The sequence below is a fragment of the Corapipo altera genome, unplaced genomic scaffold (assembly GCF_003945725.1).
Source record: "Corapipo altera isolate COAL_440 unplaced genomic scaffold, ASM394572v1 301, whole genome shotgun sequence".
Lineage (NCBI taxonomy): Eukaryota > Metazoa > Chordata > Aves > Passeriformes > Pipridae > Corapipo > Corapipo altera.
The window spans coordinates 3,297,684-3,321,855 of NW_020884926.1; the positions used below are offsets into that span (position 1 = coordinate 3,297,684).

General features: G+C 41.0%; 1 protein-coding gene across 4 annotated transcripts in view; it reads right to left on the reverse strand.

Moving 5' to 3' along the window:
• Window positions 1–24,172, reverse strand: part of CLSTN1 (calsyntenin 1) — a 37,677-nt gene that overhangs the window by 6,977 nt on the left and 6,528 nt on the right. Inside the window, exons 2-14 of one of the 4 annotated variants that reach the window (XM_027657917.1) lie at window positions 21,497–21,619; window positions 15,393–15,422; window positions 13,802–13,997; window positions 11,406–11,614; window positions 10,324–10,473; window positions 10,041–10,226; window positions 8,658–8,906; window positions 6,873–6,994; window positions 5,718–5,880; window positions 3,547–3,597; window positions 1,684–1,841; window positions 887–1,035; window positions 213–439 (exon numbers count right to left, since the gene is read on the reverse strand). In XM_027657917.1, coding sequence (XP_027513718.1) covers window positions 213–439; window positions 887–1,035; window positions 1,684–1,841; window positions 3,547–3,597; window positions 5,718–5,880; window positions 6,873–6,994; window positions 8,658–8,906; window positions 10,041–10,226; window positions 10,324–10,473; window positions 11,406–11,614; window positions 13,802–13,997; window positions 15,393–15,422; window positions 21,497–21,619 — 2,013 coding nt within the window. The remainder of the gene's footprint in view (window positions 1–212; window positions 440–886; window positions 1,036–1,683; window positions 1,842–3,546; window positions 3,598–5,717; window positions 5,881–6,872; window positions 6,995–8,657; window positions 8,907–10,040; window positions 10,227–10,323; window positions 10,474–11,405; window positions 11,615–13,801; window positions 13,998–15,392; window positions 15,423–21,496; window positions 21,620–24,172) is intronic. The other 3 variants (XM_027657919.1, XM_027657918.1, XM_027657920.1) reach the window with 3 other exon arrangements.

A 24,172-nucleotide genomic window follows, 5' to 3' on the forward strand; every position in this document is an offset into this window, starting at 1 on the left:
AAATATGAGATGAAATATGAGATGAAATATGAGATGAAATATGAGATATTGTATGAAATATGAGGTATTATATGAAATATGATATATGAGATATTACATGAAATATGAGATGATACATGAGATTATATGATATATGATATGATATATCCTCCAAGGGGATCAGTGAGGGAGGTGAAGGTGGGCACAGTGGAAGCTCAGGAGGGTGTTGTTACCTGTGGGATCCTCATCTCCATCCCCCTCTGGCTCCACCTCCCGGGTGATGGTGCTGATGATGCGAAGCTCAGGGAAGAGGGAAACGCCCTCAGAGCTCTCAAACTCGGAGGCAGAGCGGGCAAAGTGGTTGATGCCACTCAGGCTGATTTTTGGCTCCTCTGGCTGCAAGACCATGACATATCCCTCCACAGAGGGGATGGAGACACAGGCCTCTTCATTGAAACACCTGGGAGACAGAAGCAGTTGAGGTTAGCTGGGAGGGAGGCACAATTCCACACAGTAATTGCTTTATAAATCTTTGAAAAGCTGTCTGAGACCCAAGAGCCTTAGATAAATTCAGCAGCTGCATCGGAAAGCAGGAATTCCCCACCTGGGGAACAATCTTACAGTTAATTTTTACTTACAGTTACCACTTGGCCCCGTTTCTATGCTCTGACTCACAGCCACAGATAACACCTCTAATGAAGGCAGTGACTGGTAAGACATTCCTGTCTTACTCCTTCCTCCATTGTCAGGAAGGAAACAGTGCTGGTGTAGAAAGCATTTCTGCATGCACACGTGAGACAGTCACATACACCAAGGTTCCTTTGTTTCTCCCCCCTGAGACACAAGGACACCATTCCAGGCTCCACCATCCCTGCCAGGGATGGATTATTTCAGCACCAGGACATACTTGACAACGCTGGTGATCTTCAGCCTCCGAATGCCGGGAGTTGGGAACTGGCGGGAATTCAGGTAGGAAATGTGCTGCATGGCCTTGTCAACCCTCTCAATGTCATCCCCTTCTATGGTCAGTGTTGACTGACTGGGGTTCATGTGGATCTGAAACAACAGAAGAAAACCATGAGAGAACACCCAACATGGTCTGGCAATTCCAACTGGAGCTCAGCACTGCTCAGCCTGGTAAATGCAGGATAACTGCATCCATGTTCAAAGCAAAAAGGGCATTATTTACTGGCCCTGTGGCACACAGTCTGACCTCCCTATTCACTGCCTCATTCCAGTGGAATATATTTAGTGTTTCATTCCTTAAGAAAAATTTTAGGCACTTAACATAGTTCTGGGTTCTGGTAATATGGAAGAGAGGCTGCTGATATAAAGGAGAAATTTAGCTCTGCTCAAACAGCCTTGCTACTAAAAAAGCCAGGCAAGTTAAATCTCGTTTTATGAACTGCTTGTTAAGGATCTCTTTTATCAGACACCCTGGTACAGCTGGTTAAACAGAGGCCTACAAATATGGAATGCCTCTTCCAGACTTTAAGAATGAGAGTTACTGTGTTCTCTTTAACTCCACTGAGACCATATTCACACAAGAAAGATTTCCCAGGTTTTAGGTAATTTTAATGCAAAACGCCACAGGGGATGAGCTTGTTTTATTTGGGACACCCCTGTTAACTCTGCCAGCAAAACCTGTACCTCTCAGTAGTGAGCAAAAGGGAACATTGTCCATTGCTTCATCTGCAACTTTACCTTCACCCCTTTGCCAACACCATCAGGCATCTGCAAATCCAGCCCCTCCTTGCAGGTGTAGAGACAGTCGATGACCTTCTTGTTTTCCAGTTTCCCAGAACGGATCATCAAACCCGCCAGATTCCCTCGGAAAAACTGCGCCATGCGGAGCTCTCCACCTTCAGGAGGAAAAAAACCTTCACTTGCTTTGATTCCTTTTGCTCTTTCTTTCGTAAAAAAACAACAAAGATGCCTCCTGGTGCACAGAGTATGACACGCATGCGGGTTAGTTTTGACCCATCTGGGGGTTAAACCTCATGATCATGGTCAAGCACAAAGAAAGAGTTCCACAGTCCACCATGCACGTGGCCCTCAGGCAGCCGGGGCCACCCGGAACCGCCAGGTCCGGGACAAACATCTCCAAAGGAATCCCACCCAGTGAGGTGGTGCTCGGGAATGGAAGGCAAGGCCAGGGGGATGAACCACAGAACGAGAATTTTCAAGCTGAGGAAATGACACCTCCTGTCACTGGGATCTCTGCAAAGGCAACGCCCATCAGGCTCCATCCTCTAGGTGTGAGTTATCCACCCCCAAACCCAGCCCTGCAGGCTCCCCTGGCAGCCAAAGGGCAGGAAGGGGCTTTACAAAGTCATTCAGCTCATTCTGAAAAAGGTGTCCAAGAGTTACCTGCCACCCTCTAAAGGTGCCCCTTCTCTGAGCAGACTCAGACGTGCATTTTAAACTCAGGTAACTCACTTTTAGATATCTGGGTTTACTCTGATGAACTGCAACCTCATAAGCCCCTTATTCCTCAGGTTTTCTTGAAGATGACATCACAACAATCACCTAAGTCCATCCTGCTAATTAACAGGGGCCCAATTAACAGAACACCACCTGGAAATCTGTATTTCAGAGCCATCACTCACTAAGCAACTTAACTTTTAGAGATGTCTAAGCTTGTTTTCAAGATTCCAAGTGATAAAAGATCCCTGGTATAACTCAAAATAATATTCAGTGGGGAACTGTCCCATTAAGAATGAGAAAATTTGCAGTTTAGATTTGTACAGCTCCAGCTTTGAACCCCTGGATGCTGTTACCTCCTTGCCAAATTAAAAAATTCCAGGAATTTTTAAACTTTACAGAAAGAGTTCACATCTTGAATTCACTTTCAGAAATACACACTAACTTCAAGGGTCTCAATTCAAGACAAAACTGAACTACAAGTAAAAATTTCTAAGAAAATCCAACCCTATTAAGACAACTTGAGATACCTGATAGCCAGAGCTTTTTTTTTCCCCATTCACTGTAATCAGAATTTTATATAAATTTCTGATCAATGAGTATCCTCTGTAAATTACAGGTCTGTCTTTATGAGCAGCCTGATCTAAATATGAAATCAGTCTTACTGTGAGTGGGGAGCAGAGTCACCCGCCTCCCAGAGGTCTTTCCCAACATACTGAATAATTCTATAATAAACACACATACCTACACACAAATACATGTATTTGTACAGGATGAGGGGCACTTATGTTTTAACAAAACTGGGTGAAAGAAATGATGGTTGATATTTTACATCAGCAGTTTACTGACACCACTTCACTGCCATCCCCTGATTTGTACATGGAGACGCGTTTGGATGCAACAAAAAAAAAAAACAGCAACAAAACAAAACCAAACAAAAAAACCCCAAACACCCCCAAAACCAAGCAAAATGTCAGCTGATGAAGCTCTGCAAATAGAAGCACAACGAAGAAACAAGCCTAGGAGAGGATTATGTGAAGGTCAATGGCCCAAATGCGATGCTGCGTTTCATGCTCTGTGTGAGATGAAGCAATGTCTTGGCTTAAAAATGAAATAAAACAGTAGGGAAAAAACTCCAGCAACCTGCAGAGGTCTCGGGCACAGTTTCATTGTCATTCTCATTTCCTGTATATTCTGTAGAAAAGCAAGACAAAAGAAAGGGACAAGAGGGAAAGGACCAAGTCGTTACAGTTTGGCAAACTCTTCTCACAGAAAATACAAAGCTGCCCTTCCCCCAAAAGTCTGCTCATCTCCCACCCAGCTTCTCAAGGATTAGGAGTTCTTTTGAAACATGAAGAGCTGCAATGCAGGGGAGAAGCATCACTGTGTTGTTACAAGAACATCAAAAGTCATGGCAAGAGAACCCAAAGAGCCCCACACACAACCTGCAGTAAAACCAGTAAAAACTGGATTAAGCCAGAGAGTAAATCTCCCACAACCCACTGCTGGTAATGAGACTGTAAATCAGCTGGCTCCATTTCAGGGGAAATTAAGGTGAAATCCAGCCTAATACAGCAAAGCACCAAAAGGTATTAAAAGCTGATCAAAACAAGCCATTAACAACACAGATTTTATCATCACAATAATAGTATCACATGTATTAAGCAGTCAATTTATCAGATGGAAGCAAAATTAAAACCAGCTTTTTAACTTTTGAAAGAAATGTTAAAGAACTTCTTCAAAAGCATAAAATCTCTCTCTCCTTGGAGGTGAGCTGTATATATAACAGAGCAGCCTGATTTATTTTGAAGTCTTGATAGGACAACACCAATGACCATTAATTTCACTCCTTTGGCAAACTTTATTCACTGTGTGTTCTAATCCCCTGAAAATCAGGCTTTTGGTGCAATTTTTTAAAGGTAGTTCTTGCACTTCAGAGTTTTATACTCCTATTTCAGTCTGCTTTCATTAAAAAGAAATCTCATGGCAGAAGAAATTAAAGAATCATATCATGGTCCCAATATGAAAGCACAAGAGTTTTTAAATTAAATGTACATGTTTTTGTTAGGATGCAGAACATACATGGAAGGCGTTATACAATCCATACATTTAGCTGGAAATGAGTTTCCAAACTCCAGTTTCTTTAAAATCAGTCACTATAACTTCCCTTTGAGATAGAAGAGACTGGCTGGAAAAGTCACAAACAGAGTGAGATGAATTCTGGAGAAAATCATTAACTGATGTAAGGAAGAGACAACAGAACAAATTTAGCCCTGAAACAGCATTAATACTGAATGATAGTGAACTTGTCACAAAATAACAGATTTGATGGAGAGGACAGATAATTTAACCTTCATTCATACTTCAAAGCCTTAAAACTCACAGAGAAAAGAGACATTATAAGACAGAAGACTGTTAATTTGATTAAAACGTCTCAAAGCTTTCCATTTGTCACTCATTCCCAGGCCACATCTGTGCATTCCTGCAAATACAGCCTATAATGGGAACTAAATAAAACAGGAATGATTTAACACTGTTTTATCACCAACCAAAAAGAGCAGTTTTACACCAGCCAGGGTCTAATTTAATCAGCAAACACTGCAGTTCAGCAGTGGAGCAAGAGCTCTGTTCCCAAGATCTCTGGAATCAGCATCCATGTTCAGATGCATCCTCCTCCTTCTTCTCCAGCTCTGAAGAGTAGGTTTTAAAGTATTAAAGCACATGAATCAGCACTTCACAGCTTGCAGAATATTGTATTTTAAGCCACAATGTGCAAACAATAAAGCAGATGTCTATTTTTATAAACAGAAATGGTAAAATATCCAAGGACAGCAGCACTGTGCTGCTTTGCTGAACTGTCTGCTGGTCATGGTTGCAATAATGAGAACACTCTTTCCACAATATGCTTTTCAACTTACTTGAAATTAAGTGTCCTGCTTAGTAATCTGAAGCATATGAAGCATTCTTGCAACTATTATTAAAAATAGCAAAAATTACAGCAACAACAATAATAATAATAAAAATTAAAAGCTCTCTGTATTCCCATGGTCACCACAAAACCCACTTTGGTGGAATACAGCTTGGTGAGCAGCTTTGTATTTCACAAGCACCCGTGGCCAACGAGAAAACAAACACTCATGGAAAAAATGACTAAAAGAGGAAATATGTGATACCAGCCAGGAGCAAAAATAACCTGCAGAAGGCAAACCAAGTTATCTTTTGAGCACTAAAAAGATCTGCCATGTAATTCTAGATAACCACAGAGATATCATTAAAAAAAGTTAATTAAAGTATTAAATATTGTAAAGAGTTACCTTGCCAACAGGCTCCAACCACCAGCTGTGTTTCTATCTTGGAAGGGTGCAGGGGGTAATCCTCAGTCACTGGGAAAGGATCATAGGAAACACCATCTACATAAAGAGTCACTGCAGGGAACTCAACGTTGACAACGTAGTGATGCCACTCCTTGTCACACACCTGAGCAAAGAGAGTTGGAAACATTAATTACAGCTGAAATATGCACATTTTGCATAAACACATGGAGACATGCAACATCCACGAGCCTGTACAGACACAGTTGATGTTGCACACACGTGGCACACATCTGAAAGGCAAACTGACTGTCAAACATTAATAAAAAGTTTCTTTTCTTCTGTTGCCAACACAGGAAGCTGCTGTATTTCCCTTCCTTTAATTTTTATACTGAATAACAGTGTATTTCAATCTAAAAATACATAACTGCATGCAAGCACATCCTGAAAGGATGTGTTAAGACACATGTTATAAGACAACATTACTTGACAGAGGACAGGTATTTTCTGAGAGGGAACGTTAAAAAAAAACATTTTGAATTGGAAAAGGCCTTCCATGACAGAACTATTTACAGTGAAAGCTGATCTGGTTTTGGAAAGTAGAAATTTTCCTACAAGGACATATATGTGTATTTTATCATTAAAACAACACATTGCCCTGCACAAAAACTAGGATATAATTAGATGTGTTACAAAGTCACTCACTGTTTAGGTAACTGGTAAAACAGACCTGCAAGAGTAACCTAAAGCAACTAAAAGAACTTGATAAATTGACAGATATTCAGGGTTATTTTATCATTCATATCCAGAGCTCTGGAAAAGGTCCCACATTCAGAAGTACTTTAACACTGTAAACAACCTGGAATATTTCCTGCTTTTTCATGCCCTCTGGAATACTTCCCATTTTCTCATGCACTCTTCTCTTACAATGAACATAGAACAATGACACTGGGTTTTCTATTTTACATCCCAGATGAAAAGGTGCAGCTGAACCCGACACTTGATCACAAATCAAACAAGTATCGTTGGGGTCTATAAAAAAAGGGCATGGGGAGTTTAAAGCTGCAAAAAGTATTTATTAATAATTATACCACCAGGGAGTTTGGTCTCTGGTGGTTTGCACTCTAACATCCTACCAAGTTGTCCTTCCAGAGGTACCTGATTCAGCTTCCAGTGGAATTCAGCAGGTTTGTAGGTTTTTCCCTCCGAAGGGTCCTGGCGGAAGAGGAAAACGAGCCGGCAGTTGTGGACGTAGAGGGTGTAGTGGTGCCGGTTCATATCTGCACGAGAGGTTTTAGGGACAGCATTATTCCCTGTAAACCCCCAGAACTCCACAAAATCCACCTGTTCTGCAATTTCACACTTAAATCTCCACGTAACTGAGAGGAATAAAGCAATGTGGAAGTTAGTCAGGCACGGTAAGAGGAATTTGAAGCATTTGTAGAAGTAGTGAGGGCAAACATTGCTGAAGAACCCACGAGTAACAGACATGTCTCTCCAAATCCAATCTAAACCAGGGCATAGGAGTGAAGAGCCAGAGATAAACTGTCAGCAGGAGAAAAAGAAAAAGAGCTCTGTTTACAAACAGCTTTTTTTTGTTACAAAGGAGCAGCTCCTACAGTTTCTGGTTCCTGGTTTGGAGCAGGTACACACACTTCCCTAAGAGAAAACTGCAGTCACAGCTCTAAAGGATCTCCCATTTTAAATAAACACAAGGGTGAAATGCTGGAGAAACAGGTGAGAATAAGGAAAAGAAATATTTTAGCAGCATCATCCATTCCATGTCACGGATGAGCCAAGAAAGTGGGGAATATTAAAGAGACCAAACTCATGTCAATCTTTCAGTCTGACAGCACTGAGCCTGACTGCTCTGTTCCAGTGCAACACAGTCCAAACTGCCTCCCTCCAGCTAACCTGGATTTAGTCTTTCAATATTTCCTAATATACCCTTAGAATGAAGGCAAATACTACCAGAAACTACCTGCCACGAGAATTCCGTGGTTAGGTCAAACCAAGGAATAAAAAAGGAGAAGTTGTTTTGAAGGTCTGCTGCCTGTGCACTGTAAACCAGGAAAAACTATTTAAATTTGCCTTTTTTCTCTCCAGTTCACTTATTTCCATGAAGAAGGTTTGGGGTTTGATTAAGAGGAATAGGTGAAGGTAGGAAAAGAGAATATTTGTACCTGGTTCTGAGTGACTGTCACTTTTCTCCTGTTCAAAGAAATGCTTTTGGGGTACTACAAATCTTTCATATTTTCTTATGACAAATCTTTCTTATTTTCAAATAAAATTTAAAACATATTCAGTGTAGTTTCCTTTGAAAGACCTAGCAGCAATTAAACAAAGTCTCTAATACACTGGCCAAATGAACTGCTCCAGCTTAACAAAGACAGGAATTCTTTTCCCCCATTAGACAGCAATTATGGAAACAGGGTTATCACATTTCCTTCTTATTAATAGCATTTTCAAAATTATTGTGTCTGTAGCATTCAGAGAGTGAAATTATGCACAGAGTGAAAAAAAAAATTTCATCACTGGTGAGAGAGAAATTATATCCTCCTAGAAAAAAAAAAGATATAGCAGCAAATGCTGCCACTAGACCTGATATATGTATCTCAATGTTTTCAGGCAGCATAAGAACAGAGCTATCTTTGGAGATGCAAACTCGGGACTGCATTCCCAGAATAAGTCATCCAGCACAGCAAAAGAAGTGCATAATGTAAACTGAAATAGAATTAGAAACACCAAGCCTGCCCAATCTGAAGTTGGATAATCTAAAGCCAAATCTATACATAAGCACAATAAAGATCGACTTTTAAAGTCTATTCATTTCACTTCAAAAAAAAAAGGTAGAGAAAAACCTGAAGGTTGTCACACGTGCTGCCACAGAACACAAGAACCCAACCAACCAAAAGGCTGTTTATAATCGAAATACTGACAAACCTGTCTTGTCTGAGTTGCACAGAATTGTCTCCTTCTCCCTGGTTCCAGGCCCGTGCCTCATCCACACCGAAATCACGAAGGGCTCTTTCATGTTGACTGTGACAACCCCATCTGGAACCTTCACAGCCTGGGTGCCGTTGAACTCGAAGACCTGGTCGCTGTCGTGGCCGTTGTCCGTGGGAAGGCCCACGGTCCAGTTTGCAGCACTGCTGGGAGGGGGAAGCAGCTCAGCTGTGCCAGAAGCAGCACCTACAGGGAAAAGGGAATCAGATAAAAAAACCTTAAAAGACCACTGCTAGTTTCAAACCAAACTGCTTTTCTGAGAGCTAAATTTTCGGCACCAACTGTCAGGATGATGTACTGCCATCACACATCAAGCAATTCTCCTCTGACATAATGTGGCACTAATTACAGACATCTGATATCGTGATGACTTCCAAAAATGTAGCTTCTGGGTAAGCAACTAAGCTCATTGAAATTGTTTTCCTTACTGTCTCTACAGCCGTAGAATCTCATTTTGCCCCCCCCCATCTCAGGACCCGTTTCATTAATGCCACTTGTCCCTCAGGCCCGTGCCTGTGATGCCTTTCTCTCAACACTGTACTAGCTGTGAGTCTCATGTTCACCCAGATGAAGGGAGTGCATAAGCACCCCCTCCCAGCTCACTGGCTAATCACAGCAGAGTCAGAAGCAGGTTCTTGGCTTGCTGTCCTTTCCCCACTTCTTAACGTCACACTGACCTCAATCAGGGAACAGCTCAGGAATTGCCTGGGTCTCTGGGGTTACACACTGCTCAGACTTTCAGCTGAAGTTCAAGACATAAATCAGTGATAATTTGTCCTGTAATCTCTATTCTTCCATACTGGCTACAAAGGATTCATAAACTCCTCATAAAGCCTTTTACTGCAGCATAAGTGGGTGCCAAGGGCTTCCTTGGGCAAGCACAGTATGAATTTCTCTGATGCAAGGGAACTGTTTTTTTTCCAAACCACTCTTTCTGTGGTGTTCTCATCTAGTTTTTTACCATGCATTTCTTAGATTGCAACCATCACATCCATCATGCTCAGAGAAAGAGAGCCTTTAATGGCTATACCCTTCACCCAGATAACATTCTTTCAGCTCTTCAACATGACTCTCATGTGAGGGAAATTATTAGTGTACACAAGCTAGTGGAGAGGCAGAAGAAAGAGATTCTTTACCACACTTGAGAATTATTTTAAAAGTCACCTTCAGGCAGTTTCACTGCCTGCTAGGAAACAAGCTGCAGGAAACTACATGCAAAGGAAGACCAGATCTACTCACTGATTTGTGGTCTAACATAAAATTCAAAGGAAAACTAGCAAGCAAGAGAGACCACTTTTACTTTAACAAAGGCATTCTTACCACAGAGCCTGTGGATGGATTTCTCTGAGTAGGTGTCTCTATCACAGCCTTTACCAATATGGTTGGTTTCCAGTTCAACCGTTGCTTCAACGGAGGTTATTGGCTCATCACACGTCTCCAAATGCATCCCAGGGAACAGAGCCAAGGAACCAGTGCCAGGCTCATACTCTATTCTTTTGCTCCAACCTGTGTATTTATCCAAAGAAACAATGTTAAAGATGTCTCAGTTGAACTGAAGGTAGGAGCAAACGCTAACAGCAGAGATAAATGAGAGCACACCAACCTTGCCAGCCAGGCTTGCACGTAGGCTTAATGCTAATTTTAACCAACACATCCTCAGCAGCTCTCTTCTTCCCACAGTCATATGCTGTTACTGTCAGTTTATACTGATGTTCTTTACCATAGCTCAGCTTCTCTGTGTTTTTTATATAACCTGGCACACACAAAAAAAACAATGATCAGACATCGATATCATTTCTTGGGGTCACTGCTGTACTAAATGAGTTCAGGTACCAGCTCTGTGCTTCACACAGACACCCAAGACTTAACAGACACCCCTGTGAGGGAATTACCCTTCACTATTTGACTTTTCAATGCCAGACATCAGGCCCAGATCCTTACAAATTACATTAATCCAGAGATGAGCACACAGACACAGAACAGCAGGTATATACAACTCAGGCTCTTAATAGTACATTATCTCAAAATGAAACTGCTCCTGGGTGGTAACTGATACATAAACTGTTTGGATTATGCCAGCATTCTCTATCTTTTTTTTTAAATTTGCAAACCTATTGACAACGTGGATCCCCCAAAAACCTCAAACTAAAAGCCCACTGAAAACTGTTCACTTTGCTTAACCAGCTTGCTTGAACCACTAAAATTACCTATAGATTTTGAAGGACCCACAGATCACTGGAGGTCAGGAAATAACCTAAACAAATGACTACACTTCAAAAGCAACAGCCATGAAACTCCAGCCACACATGAGCATCTTAAATGTGTAAAGCACACAGGTGGAATTCCATTTTTGAAAGCTAAGTAGTACAAGTTATCCTAACACAGAATGGACAACACAGACTCAGTAAGAGGTGGTTTAAAACATCAGACAATTACTATATTTCCTTTAGTTTGAAAAGCATTTTCCAAGAAGCAGAGATGCAACCCCCTATCTGCTCCTGCCATCAGTGACAGCACATGGTACTGGCATTGAAAGACATCTCACTGTTCATTATCAATTCAGACTGAACACCCCTGTTTAACTGTGCTTAGGGAGGGGTTAAACAGGCCTGCTGTACTTCTGGGCTGATCCGTCAGAATCCTGTTTTTTGGGTGACAGATGACAACAATTCCCACTGCACTCACCATCCTTGTCAATGGCAAAGGGCACATCTGGAGTCACAATCTCGTAGCTGCAGATCTGGCTGAACTGGGGGGAACAATCTGCATCCACGGCCTCCACCTTGAGGATGTTGTCGTACCTCTTGCCCTCGATCACCGTGGCCTTGTAGGACTTCTCCTTGAACACGGGCGCGTACTCGTTCACGTCGTTCACCTGGATGTGGACTGTGGCTCTGGAAGAACACACACACACACACACAGGTCACCTGGATGTGGACTGTGGCTCTGGAGGAACACACACACAGGTCAGCCTGGAGGCTGCACAGCTCCTGCTCGTGCCAGGACTTCTGGTACAACAGTTCGCTCTTCTCCACGTGAACCCGTCCTTCGGAATTCCAGCCCTCAGGAAGAAATGACTAATAAAGCCAACAGTCTCAGAAACTACCCTAACTAGGAGAGCCGTGGGTGTTTTTCCAGTGTGTTGCCATATAAATCAGTGCAATTCTACGTTATTGTTTACTACTGTTATTTATTTGCAAATAACATTCAAACCTTTGCAATGCAACCATAAAATTGGCACCATTTTACAGAACTGCAATGAAACAGAGCTGTGACAAAATAGGCTTTTACTTTTGTTAAAACAGTATAATCCTACTTCTTCCCTGCTGTCAGAGTATTTGATATGAACACCCCAATTTTATTTCATGTGAACAAGAGTGACAGTTAAGACTGGTCTTAGACTAAGAGCTCAGTCAAGTGCATTTGATTGGCTTTCTTTAGCTAATAAAGTACTCAGCTGTGTAAGTCAGTGAAAACAGGCTTATTTGTTAGATGGAGAAATGAGAAATCAGACAATTTAAATGGAAGAATCACAGAAGTGGCAGATACACTTTAACACATCATGCAGCTTGCTGGATAATCCAAAACAGATTGGATCTTGAATTCCATCCTTCCATGCCTGTCACTGATTCCTGGTGCACACAGAATAGGAAAAATAAAGCAGTTTCTGTCACTGACCGAGGAGAAAAGATGAATGATGGAAAATAACTAATAAAGAATTCAACAATTACAGTCCTTTCATAAAAGCAGAAGCTTACTAATGATTATGCTAAGAAAGATTTTTAAGGTTTTATTTTATCCTATATGCTAAATAAACTCCACCAAAAATAAGGTACCAAACAAACTGTACATTTCTGACTTGTAGATCTACACTTCCAAGACTGTTAAAAACCACAAAACCCCCCATAACACAGCCAGCCATGGGCCAGGGGAATGTGAACAGTGGTTTGTAGGTATAGATTGTGAAAACCCATCATTCTGCTGTGGGAGAACAGTAGCAGAGTGTGCTGCTGGATGTTCATGACATAGCCTCAATTTGGATAATCCTAATTTTTACTAGACCCATCAGAGGAAAGTTTTTATCTCAACCAGCACAGGTAGAAAAAATACAGATAAATTCTATAGTGTGCAGGAGGACCTGAACAAAGAATATAATTTGAGCCAATCCAACAAAACATTTGTTGCCATCTTTCTCTTTGAAATCTTCTTTCAAAAGTCAAATTGAGTACCAAACAGTTTAAGGACACAGCTGTTTTCCCTAAATGCAATCCTTTAGGAGGTTACATTCTGCTGCCTATTTTGAAGCACACTTGTGTTTGTCACCAAGCTGACCTCTGCTAGTCTGTTCTGGATCATATTTACTGCCTTCTTTGCCTCACACAGCAGCTCATCTCCCACATGCTCTGCAGATGTTTACACCAGGGTGTTAAACAGCTATTCTCAAGTGGATTTTGTAGAGGGTATTTTATATTGTGGTTTTCCTTTAGCTAAAGATTAGCTGAAGATTGCTTTGTTCCCATTCTTCAATCTAGGCAGAGATGAGCCTTGTGCTATTGATCTTGGGTTCTTTTGGTGAGGCTGTCTGCAAATGATAACAACATGTCTTCTTTTGCATTTTGTTAAGTTTAATATAGATTGACTTCTTGAACCGGGTTTTGGGATTTAGAAACTGAATTCTGAAACGGTTTGGTATCCCATGCAAACTCTGTATCAACTTGAGCCACATTTTAAGTGTATCAACAGTTTTTCTGCTTCTATCCCCACACTATTTTCTAATGTAAATTCAGAGACATCAAAGGATGAAGCAGTGCCACATAAAATACAAATGAAGAGATGTCCAAGCAATTCATGTCCATTTGACTGCTCTTCTCATCCCCATTATGATCCTGCTGGAGCAGAGAGGTTGCACCAGATGACCCACTGCTGTCCTTCCAAACCATTTTGTGATTCTGGGCTTATATGAAAAAAGTCTTCCAGTATTAACACTTGGTTTACATTTACTCCACACAGACAATAAACCACCACGAGCAGGAGACCCCTCACAACCAAACTTCCCCTCAGCCCAGCCCAGATTTACTCACTTGTGGGATTTTTTGGAGTTTGCCCCGTCTGGTCCCTTCCCGCAGTCGTAGGCCTGGATGGTGAAGGTGTAGTCCTTCTGCAGCTCACAGTCCAGCTTTTCCTTCGAGCGGATTATTCCCTCACCAGTGGATTTATCCACCACCACTGCTTCAAAGGGAACATTCTGCCCGTGAATTTTAAATCCACAGATCTCACCTACAGAGCCAAAGGGAGAGAGGTCAGAACCGGCAGAAGTCGGCGACGCGTTTATAAAATAAAACGACCGAATATTTTGCAGCCAAGGGTTTGTGAGGGTCTGTGGACAAAGCAAGAGCACTGTGCTTTAAAATGGGTGATTTCTGGGAACTTTAGTAAAAACAGAAGCAAACGTGTCTGCCCTTCCAAGCAACTTGTTTACTTTGCATCCATTCATGCAGGAGGACAAAAGAGAAAAAGAGAAATGTAGACAGGCATTTCACAGGAGTACTTGAGATAGCTCTAGGGTAAGAGTAGATCTTATGTGAGCACACAGCCAAGGCCACTGGTAATGTCTTCTATGCCAAGCTACTGGGAATAGCTGGGCAGCTGGTTCGTTTTGACCAGAGCAGAAGGTTAAAATGCACAGTTACGAGTCGAGGGATGAAAAAGTTCCGAGTACAGGTTCAGCACCAGAATTACAGAAATTCTGTCAACAGATCAAAGGGCAAAGTCTTCCTGTGCAATGTACCTGGCTAAAATCAGGGAATCAAAATAAACTACTGAATGAGAAAGGTAGAAATACCAACTTCTCAGGCATCCATTTCAACAGCTATCTACTAACACGGGCCAATGTTAGTCAAGGGAGCTCTCACGTGGAATGATTTAGGAGGCTGTGCTTCTATCCAAACCCTTCATCCTACAGACCTGGAAGAGCAGTCCCTAGTACATCATTTTGAAACACATCTAAGCCTCAGACTGCACTGCAAGACTCTGGCTGGCACAGCTGGGTAAGCCCAGCATACAACAAAAGCCACTCAAGCTGTCTGAGCACCCACACTGGGTTTTTACCTGTATAACTCAGGTTTTGAAGGTGATTTTCTTCCACCAACAAACCCCACTGTTTTGCTGTTGTAGTTGCAGTGGTACCACAGTACGAAGAATGCTCTCCTACTGTAAACATGTCTAGAGGTCTTCAAAAAAAAAAAGGGGGGGGGTTGATTCATATTTAAACTCATGAAGAAAGTACTGAAGGATATGTTCTGCAGGGCAGGGGCTGTAATGCTTCAGCACTTATATATTACTTTACAAAGCACTTGAAAAAACTTCAATGTCCCAAAAAACCTGTAAGTGAAAATACCAGAAAACGCTAATTTTCCCCCAAACCAACTTCTTCAGTGTCCACACAATAACCCCAAATGGTTCAAATGGATGTCTGATTTACAGATATTTCTAACCAAGGGTTTGGTTACATAACAGTTTTTAATCAATATATTTTAAAATAGAAAAAAACTGGGAGAATAAATGGGACAAAAGTGCATGACAGGATCTTCTGTTTCAGTGCTGATTCCCCATTTCATAACCAAAGTTAGTAGGTTAATATTCATAAAAGGGATAGAAAGAACCCTTTATCACCTTCTTTGGTGACTGTCACCTCAAAACTCTCTAAAGGGAGAAAAGATAAACCCAAGTCAGTAACAGGAAAGGTTGAATGGGAGCAAATAAGGAAAAGGTAAAGATGCAAACATTACACAGAAAAGCTTTGGAAAAACTGTATTTTAAAATTCCAGTGGTGATTTGCTGCAACTGTTACAATTTTAGAGTTTTAGTTATGTTAAATATGATTTAATCTTTTAACTCCAGGTTGCCATTTGTAGAATTTTGAAGTATTTAGTAAATTCATCAAAAGGCTTTTTTCATTTTTTTCCTTTTCTTTTTTTTTTTAATACCACCTGCTAAACAAGAGATATTTTCAAAATTCCATGGTGATGAACAACTATCCATAAAGTAGAACTGATCTGAATTTATTTATACTATACTATTTAAAAGAGACAGATAATTCAAACCAGGTTTTATCTACTATATTGAAACCACCACGTTTCTACAATTACAAAACTTCCTACTCCCTTTTTGAGTTCCAGATAAAAAGGTTGTTTTGGTTGTTTTTTTTTTTTTTTTTTAGGACAGTCATGGGATTTTTGTGTTTCCACATAAATTTTTCTCACTTCAGGTTGTGGAACCCCCAGCACTTGCAAAATTGCAAACCCAACTTGACAGTATTGCCATAACTCATGATGAAAAAATACACACATTAAATTGTGATCCTGAGGAACATAAAATCTTAATTAGAAGAATGGGGAGTGGGGGAACTCTGTATTTTCCTAGCAGTACACTGCTTTTCCAGGTTAAACCTTATCCTACTGCTGAAATACTGCAGTGCTGGACAGAAAAGGTGCAAGTACTCAAAAATATCCATCTGTCAGAACCAAGGACGCCCCAGAGCAGCCTGATCACCCCCTCCAGCCACCCCAGGAAAGGAGAAGCCTCCACAGTGTCCTGGATCTTCCAGGTTTTGAGGAGACTTTGGATATAACAGAGTTTTACAGGGGTGTGACATGACTGTGAGAGGCACCTGGTTCAGTTTTAATGAAAACAGTTAACCCCTGGAAATCATGACCTGTTAAACCCCCAAACTACCACCTTTTACAGGTTATCCAGCAGATCCGTCATTTTTTTCCTGATTATCATCATCTTTAACCTGAAATCCTGTACAATAAAGCAAACCTGGACCCTCAAAACCACTTTTACCAGATCTGTTAATTCTCAAACATTTCCAACAACCTGCAGGAACACTTTCAAGTCTCCATCCCAGAGTGGCCTCAGAAAGAAATGAGGCACTTTAGTTACAGAGAAATATTTTACTGAAGGCAAATTTACAGTTTAATACTGAAGTGGAAATATAAGTAAGAAAAATTACCTTATCGTGATTTCTAGACCATTTTAAAAGGAGCCAGTTTCTGAAATAGCTCTCAACAGGGTCTCCCTGAAACTCACTTCAGGTAATCCCTGGATTTATGATCAGCTCTTTATTTTAACACACCAAGAACGCTGCCTCTTGTGGCACCCACATAATTTATTTCAGTCTATTCTTACGCAGGATATAAATATAATCCCAGATTTTCACGTGTTTTGGCAACAGGATCATTGAAGAAAATTTTACACTGTTTAAATTCATGGCTGACACCACTGATCAGCCAGAAGTGACATTCCAACTGCAAAGCTTTTACATATTCCATCTCCTAACTCCTGTACACCCACCTCCCTGCTCCCTGCCAGGAACACTGAGAGCCAAGCACTGTGTGTGAAACACAAAGTACAGGAACAAAATCACTGGAAGGGAACATTAAAGCAGAAAGCCTGGAATGGAGAGAAGAGGGAAAAGTGGATTAATGGGGCAATTACCTACTTGGGAAAGGGGAGGCTGTTTAAGAACTGGTCAGTTCTTTATCATCTCCAGTGACCTGGAGCTCTGGTACCAACCCCGACGTGGCTGCCAGGGAATTCAGGCATTCCAGTTTTGGCTCCTGAGCATAAGACAGAAATCAGCTCTCCAGTAAATATCTGTGTGTCTCCAGGTGCTGCTCAAGGTGGAAAGCTTCAGTCTGAGGGGCACTCTGGCTCTGCCACACTTTTCTCAGAAGAATAACTGCTTAATGCTTATTCTCATTTCATTCTGAAATTGAGATACGTTACTGCAATAAAATTCTCTCCTCTACCAGGATCAGAACGATGATGAATCTGCAAATTAATTTGTATTTAATATCTTGGAAACTGTTCAGCTAAATAACTAAATAACAGTGTTTCACCCAGCTCTATTGACAGATGAAAAACCATTTCATTTTACACATAACACAGGTCTGTGGGACTTGTGTTAGCCAGAAAACATTCAGCAACCCTGGATCCTAAAGGACTTCTGTATTTCTCCTTTCTGGTGTAGCACAGTTAAAAGACAGGCAGGATTGGGTAGAATTTTAAGGTTTTGTTGAGTTTTACTGTTCTGTCTTTCTGTACTGTTATGATACAATGATGTAAAATAATTATATAGCTAATAAAAAGTTCCATAAGATATTTAAACTACATACTTTATTTAATGTACTAAGTATATTAAATAATTTACTTTATTTAACATACCAAGTACATTAAACATGTAAAACACATACAGTATTTGACTGGACACTCTTCAGACTTGGGAATCTCTCTCCATTTCCATTCCACAGAAGGAGAAAGTATATTCTCCCAGCTCCAACCAAGCAGTATGAGGATCATGGAAAACCTTTATGACAGTCTCCCATTTCAACATGCACAGATCACCTTTTAAACAAGTATTTCTAAGCACAGAACTGTTACATCACTTCGTGCACACTTTACATTTGATGCAAAAATGGTTGAAATTCAATTGCAACAAAATTCCCTCAAGTTTTGCCACCCAGCTGTGCAACTGAATTGTTCATTGGAAGGGACAAGATCAAAATCTGTTTGATTCCAGTGTCATTCATCTCTCCATCCCATTTCTTTCCAACCCTCTCCCAGTTGGGCCCTGCCCTGCTGCAGACAGGACGTCATTCCTAAACAAACTGGAGGCATCAGCACTGTCCCAGCCCAACATGGGAACCTGCCCCCAGGGACAGGGACCCGAGGGCTTCCTGGATTTTTTGAGTCTTTTTAAAAGGATGAATAGAGATTCTGTGAGATCCTTTCCAAAGCTCTACACGTATTCATGCTTTAAGCCACAGAATTCCTAACCCCCACAAAAATACTTCTTGCATCCCAGAGCAGCAAGGGGAAAATAAAGGATTGTGGCTGAGAAGTGGTTTTCTCTAGGGGTGGGGGAAGAGGGATTAAAGCCCTATTAAAGGCACATCAAAAAGCCAAGGAAACATTTCCTTCCACAAGGGAAACATTTCCAACATCTGGCCAGCGAGACCCTGCCTTACACTCTCATAACAAAACACATTCAGCTCTGTGGAGGCATCCAGATACAACATTGTCTGCTTCAAATGCAATAAAAAAACCAGCTCCTTTTTGCACAGTAAAGGGGAAATCCCCACTGAGAGCTTCAGACATCAAACTGATTTTAGACACAAATTACTCGAACGTACAATAGAAAATGTGCCATCCTTTATTTTATTTTTTTACAGCAAAACCACTTGGGATCAAATTCCAACACAGGAGTTTCACTGAGAAACAAGCATGGTCATTGTCTCCTCAAGCAGAACTGTAACAATCATGGGGCAAAAGGCTGATTCCATGGGGTGCCTACATGTCAGGTAGTTTGGCAGAACAACCTGGCACGACATCAAACTCTGTTCTCCAAAGTGTGTCATTTCAGATGTAAAACCATACAAATAACACTAGAAATAAATGTCTCCATAACCCTACTTATCTTTGCACACCCGAATTTTAGGATCCTACCCACAGCACACAGTGAGCAAAGCTATAAAATATTAATTTTCCCTGCCCCACAGTTCACGTGCCACAAAGCAGCTAAATGAACTAGTTTCAGGATGTTTCCACATGCTCAAAAGTGAAATAAAGCAAAGAGCTCTACTTAAAATCTTTTAAACCTGCACACAGTTCAGAAGTTTCATAGCTCAGCTAGAGGGCACAGTTAATTAAAACATCCAGCCTTTTGAAGCATGAATAAATTTGGTTTATAAGTAGGACTAGACCAGTAAGGGCTGAAATAGGTCCATTTAATCCTGAAAATGCTTTGGTTTGCTGTGAAAACACATCCCTGGTCTAATGGGCTTCTCTCACCTGAACACCCCAAGAGATGCTGCTGGACACCAGCACCACTACTGCCTGTGGAAGGACACAAGGGGAGCACCCCAGCCAGAGCTGGGAGCAGAGTCAGCTGGGCTCCTCAAGGACAGACTCAGGCACTGTTCCATTTAATGGCAAACAAACACTTTTCCAGATCCCCATGGCATTCAAAATTCCTGCAATTCAAACCCAACAGTCTCGTCCTGAGGAGAAATTCTTCACAACCTCAACGTGCTATAGCCAAAATTTGATTTCTTTAAATCTGTTGGGCTGCTGCTGCTGCTGAAGAATTGTCGGTTTTTGAAAGCCAAAATATATAGTTTATACAAACAGTTAATAAAACCAACTCCCAGGTGGTAAAAAGGTTCATTAAATGAAAGCAGGTTTATCCAATTTAGACCAACCCAATGGAAAAAGGCTCATTTGACATCAGATTTTCCTCTGCAAACCTGACAACATATTTGAAAATACTCTGACAGGATTTTCCTGAAAACATTACTATCTAAGAGGTATAAAATTGCCATTTTCAGAATCCATTCCATGCTGCCAAACTACCAGCACCTACATTTAAAGCACTAAAGAACTGTGAGAGGTGATTGATGTTCTCCTCAGCACTGAGTACACAAGTCACCTTTCCCAAACCTCTTTCTACTGAACAGATTTCACGTATCCCAAGACGAGCTCCTTCATCAGGAAAAGGCTCCTGTACAAAGACAGCAGTTTTTATTTCCAGTTAAGATCCCTGAGGAGCCTCAGCCATATGTATCCATGAGAAAAAGTCTGAATTTCAGAGGTTTTATCTCTGAACTTCTGAATTTACCATTATCTCCAACTTCCTTGGAGATAATTACAGCCTTATGACAAGGCAACAAAACTGTTACTTTAAGCACCACTTTAAAGAAAATTGTGACCAAACTGCTGTAACACTCCAGCACACAATGCAGTGCTGAACACTTCAAATGGCTGTTAATTTAATTTAATTACTCCCCTTTCCTATCCCTTCCTCCTTGAAGCAATGCTCCCAAAAATGGCTCATGTCACATCCTTTAGGTATTCCACTTAGGATTCTCGGCTCTCAAATTTTACTTAACCAAGGAAGCTTCTTGCAAATATCCAATTTAAGCTTGTGTTATCTGCTACAAGTAATTTAAATGCCACCTGCAGATGCCCAGTGGTATTCTTCAAACACATCTTTCTAATACTTGCTCAAAAGAAAAAAAGAAAAAAAAAGTACTTTCCACAACACTGCATCCAAATCACGAACTCAGTATTGTTAAACAGCAGTTTTCAGAAAAAAAGCTACTGCCTAAGTTTGTAAGAAAAATGTCATTTTTCAGTCCTATGTTCAAAGTGAAGGATTAACCCACATTTTGCAAATATCTTTTGCATCATTCTCTGTAGTCTTTGCTAGAGCAGAAAACCCTTTTCTTCAGTCAGAAAACCCTTTTGTTCAGCCAGAAGAGGTCATCCATTTTTTAAATACCCCAGACTGTTAAGCAAACCTATCACAGACATGCAATCTTAATTCTACTAATTAGTATTTTCACTCTGTTAAGACACAAATCAAAAACACCAAGAAAACCAAATGCTTGAGAATGATAAGAAAATCATTGTTTCAGAAGTCCCAGACTGAATGCTGTGAAACGTGGAATCTAGAGGATTGAGGAAAAAAAATAAAACACCAGAAAAATTAACATCTGCACATGAAGCTGAAGCAGCATGGAATACCTGCAATAGAGAGAGCTCTGCTTTGGATACCTGGATACAGCTGGAAATCTGAAATAAAACTCTGGTCCGTGCACAAACACTCCCTAGGATCTAAAAACTCCTGTTAGGGAAAACACACTAACACACAGCATTTGTCCTCAAGAAAGCATTTGCACTCCTTCAAGCAGAAATGCAGCTGAATTCTTTACCTGCAAACCGCAGAGGGGCATCTTTGTCCAGGGCTATTAAAGGGGGGTCCAAGAGCACCGTGTTGTCATTTTCTGTAATTATGCCATGATAGGTGGTTTCAATCCATGGCTTGTGCTTGTTAACTGAAAGGAAAACAAAGTACAAAGTCAAGCTGTTTGATAATTTCTTTTAAAAAAATTATTTACAATACTGATTTCAGTGTTTAACTCTTTATTCTGAATCAGCATTTTACTAAATGAAAAAAATCTGAGACAAAATCCTGGCTAGGTATGTTCAGAAGAGCTGAGTGTCCCTGTAGGCTTTCCAAAAGTAACTCAGAGAATCTAAATTAGTTTCTAACTATGCTGGGATTTATGATGGCCCTGAAGTGCAATTCAGAAACCTTCTACCAGTGATGGGGAGCCACTGCCATCAGTGCCAAGTGTGACACCAGAAAAGCCTGCAGTCAGCACCAGAGGAGAAAAGCCCAGCCAAGAGATAACACAAGGGTTTGTTTACACTCTACTGCCCTCCAACTTGGAAAACTTGGGATCCAGCTGCTGGACCACTCTGCAGAACATGAAGGCTTGTTCTAGTTTCAGCATTTTGCCCTGTATGGGGTTTTTGATGAAGAGCACAGGTGGAAAAGAGATCAAACATAAGTTATGTAGTAGTTAAGAGACAGAGAAACCCCACTAAAAATCTGCCCCTGAAAGCATCCTTCACCTCTGCACAGAACCTGCAAACAGCACTTCAGCCTCTTTCCAGATGACTGGAATTCTCTGCTGCAGAGAACTTGCAGCATCTCTCCTTGTCACCTGGTAAAAAGAGTTTATTCTGGTACATCACCAAAGATGCAAGAAAAAATCAGACGTTATCTAATAGGTTACCACCTACTAGGTGACAATGCAACATGAGAGTGCCTTGATTATTAAATATTTAGCTTTATGTTATGCTCCCAAAGATATACAAAGCTCACAGTTCACAAGTATATGTGGTGTAAGAACTAATTCTCTTGACAGCTGAACATCCCATTTCTCCTGGTGCAAGTCTCTTCATGCTGAGGTTCAACACATGTATCCATTTCACTTAAATTGTGTCAAGCAATGTATATTTGTTACTTAAAAAACCCTCTTGGGTTACTCTTGATTCGTAAATACTGTTGAGGAGCACGTGTAGATGTATAGCCAAATATTAGAAATGCTTTGCTGGAGGTTACAGCAAACACACCAGACAGCGTTCAATAGGCAACATCACCCAGATTTTGGTCTTCACGAGATCAAGAACTTACAACTTATGAAATAAATGCCTGTGCAATCACAGCAAAATACACACCACAGCCAGAACACTTACACACAGCTGAGTCCCTCTCTTTTCACCTCTGAAAATTATATAAGCAGACTGTCAAGAGGCACAGATGTAAAGCTAACCCTGACTTCTGAATCCTGCCTCTCCCACAAAATAAAATGGATTCATGTCATGTGCCACATGCTACCCAGGGGAATTAAAAACAGTGATAAAAGGACACTTCAATAAACAATTAAACCTAGAGAACTCATACAGGAAACCATAATACTCCCAATATGCTTTCATGTGCAATCTTTTACTGGTTAGCAGCAACAGCAGACAGGATATATCATCTTCATCCAGAACAATGCACCAAGGGAGGACTCACAACAAACTATTTTAATGCAAACAGTGTTTAATTGCTGCCTCGTGGTTTTACTCAATATGGCAACACACCCTTTATTGCTTCCATAGGCACACTTTGAATATCCAGCACACCAAAGAGCCACTTAAATGCCAACCACATTATTGTATTTACCCAGAGAGGTTCTCTGTGTTGAACCCTCCCAGAACCTGATGTGTCACAACAAACCTGGTGGTGCTCAAAGGCACCTCAGAGGGAAGGAAGGTGCCAGTAACTGCTACAGCCTGAGGCTCCCATGGAAACCTGTCTGTCAGTTCAAACCTGGTCTCAAGAAAAGTGTCTCACCAACACAGCTTTGGTTTTAGGAGCACAAGGAGGTCACAGTTGCGTAATTTTCTCTCCATTCATCTGGGGCAGTTACACCCCAACTGATGAGATCTGAGTCCTTTCATGGGTTTATCTTAGTCCTTGCAAGGATCTGGTATAAAATACTAGAACAGATTTCTGCCAGAAAAAAAAATCTCCAGCTCCATTCTAACGCTTCTGAATGTACATTACAATAAAAAAAACCCCAAACCTCAAAGCACTGAGAAACCTTCTCCTAATTTAGCAACCTACTAAATCCCACTACTGCTGGGTAGGGAGTTCTATAAATCCTTGAAGTACTGTAACCACATATGAACAGAATTATGAGCATGCTGAGCATCTGCAGAGTCTAGTGAACCTTCAAACAACAGGCCCAGTTGAAAGCAAAGTCATGTCCTTTTATTGTGCTGCAGACAATAAAATCATAAAGCTTAAACCCCTTTGTGTTTCGGAAGGCTAAAACATCACCAGATTTTAAAACATAAAGCTTAAATCCCTTTGTGTGTATGAAGGCTAAACATCACTGGATTTTAAAACACCAAACTTACTGCTGAATATCCAGGAAAGGTCTGTTATCCGTATTTGGGATCTACTGACTCCAGCATAACCACACACTGGAAGGAATTCTCAAGCCAGCATTTGAAATACGAGGCACAGCTCACGAGCAACACATCCCTGC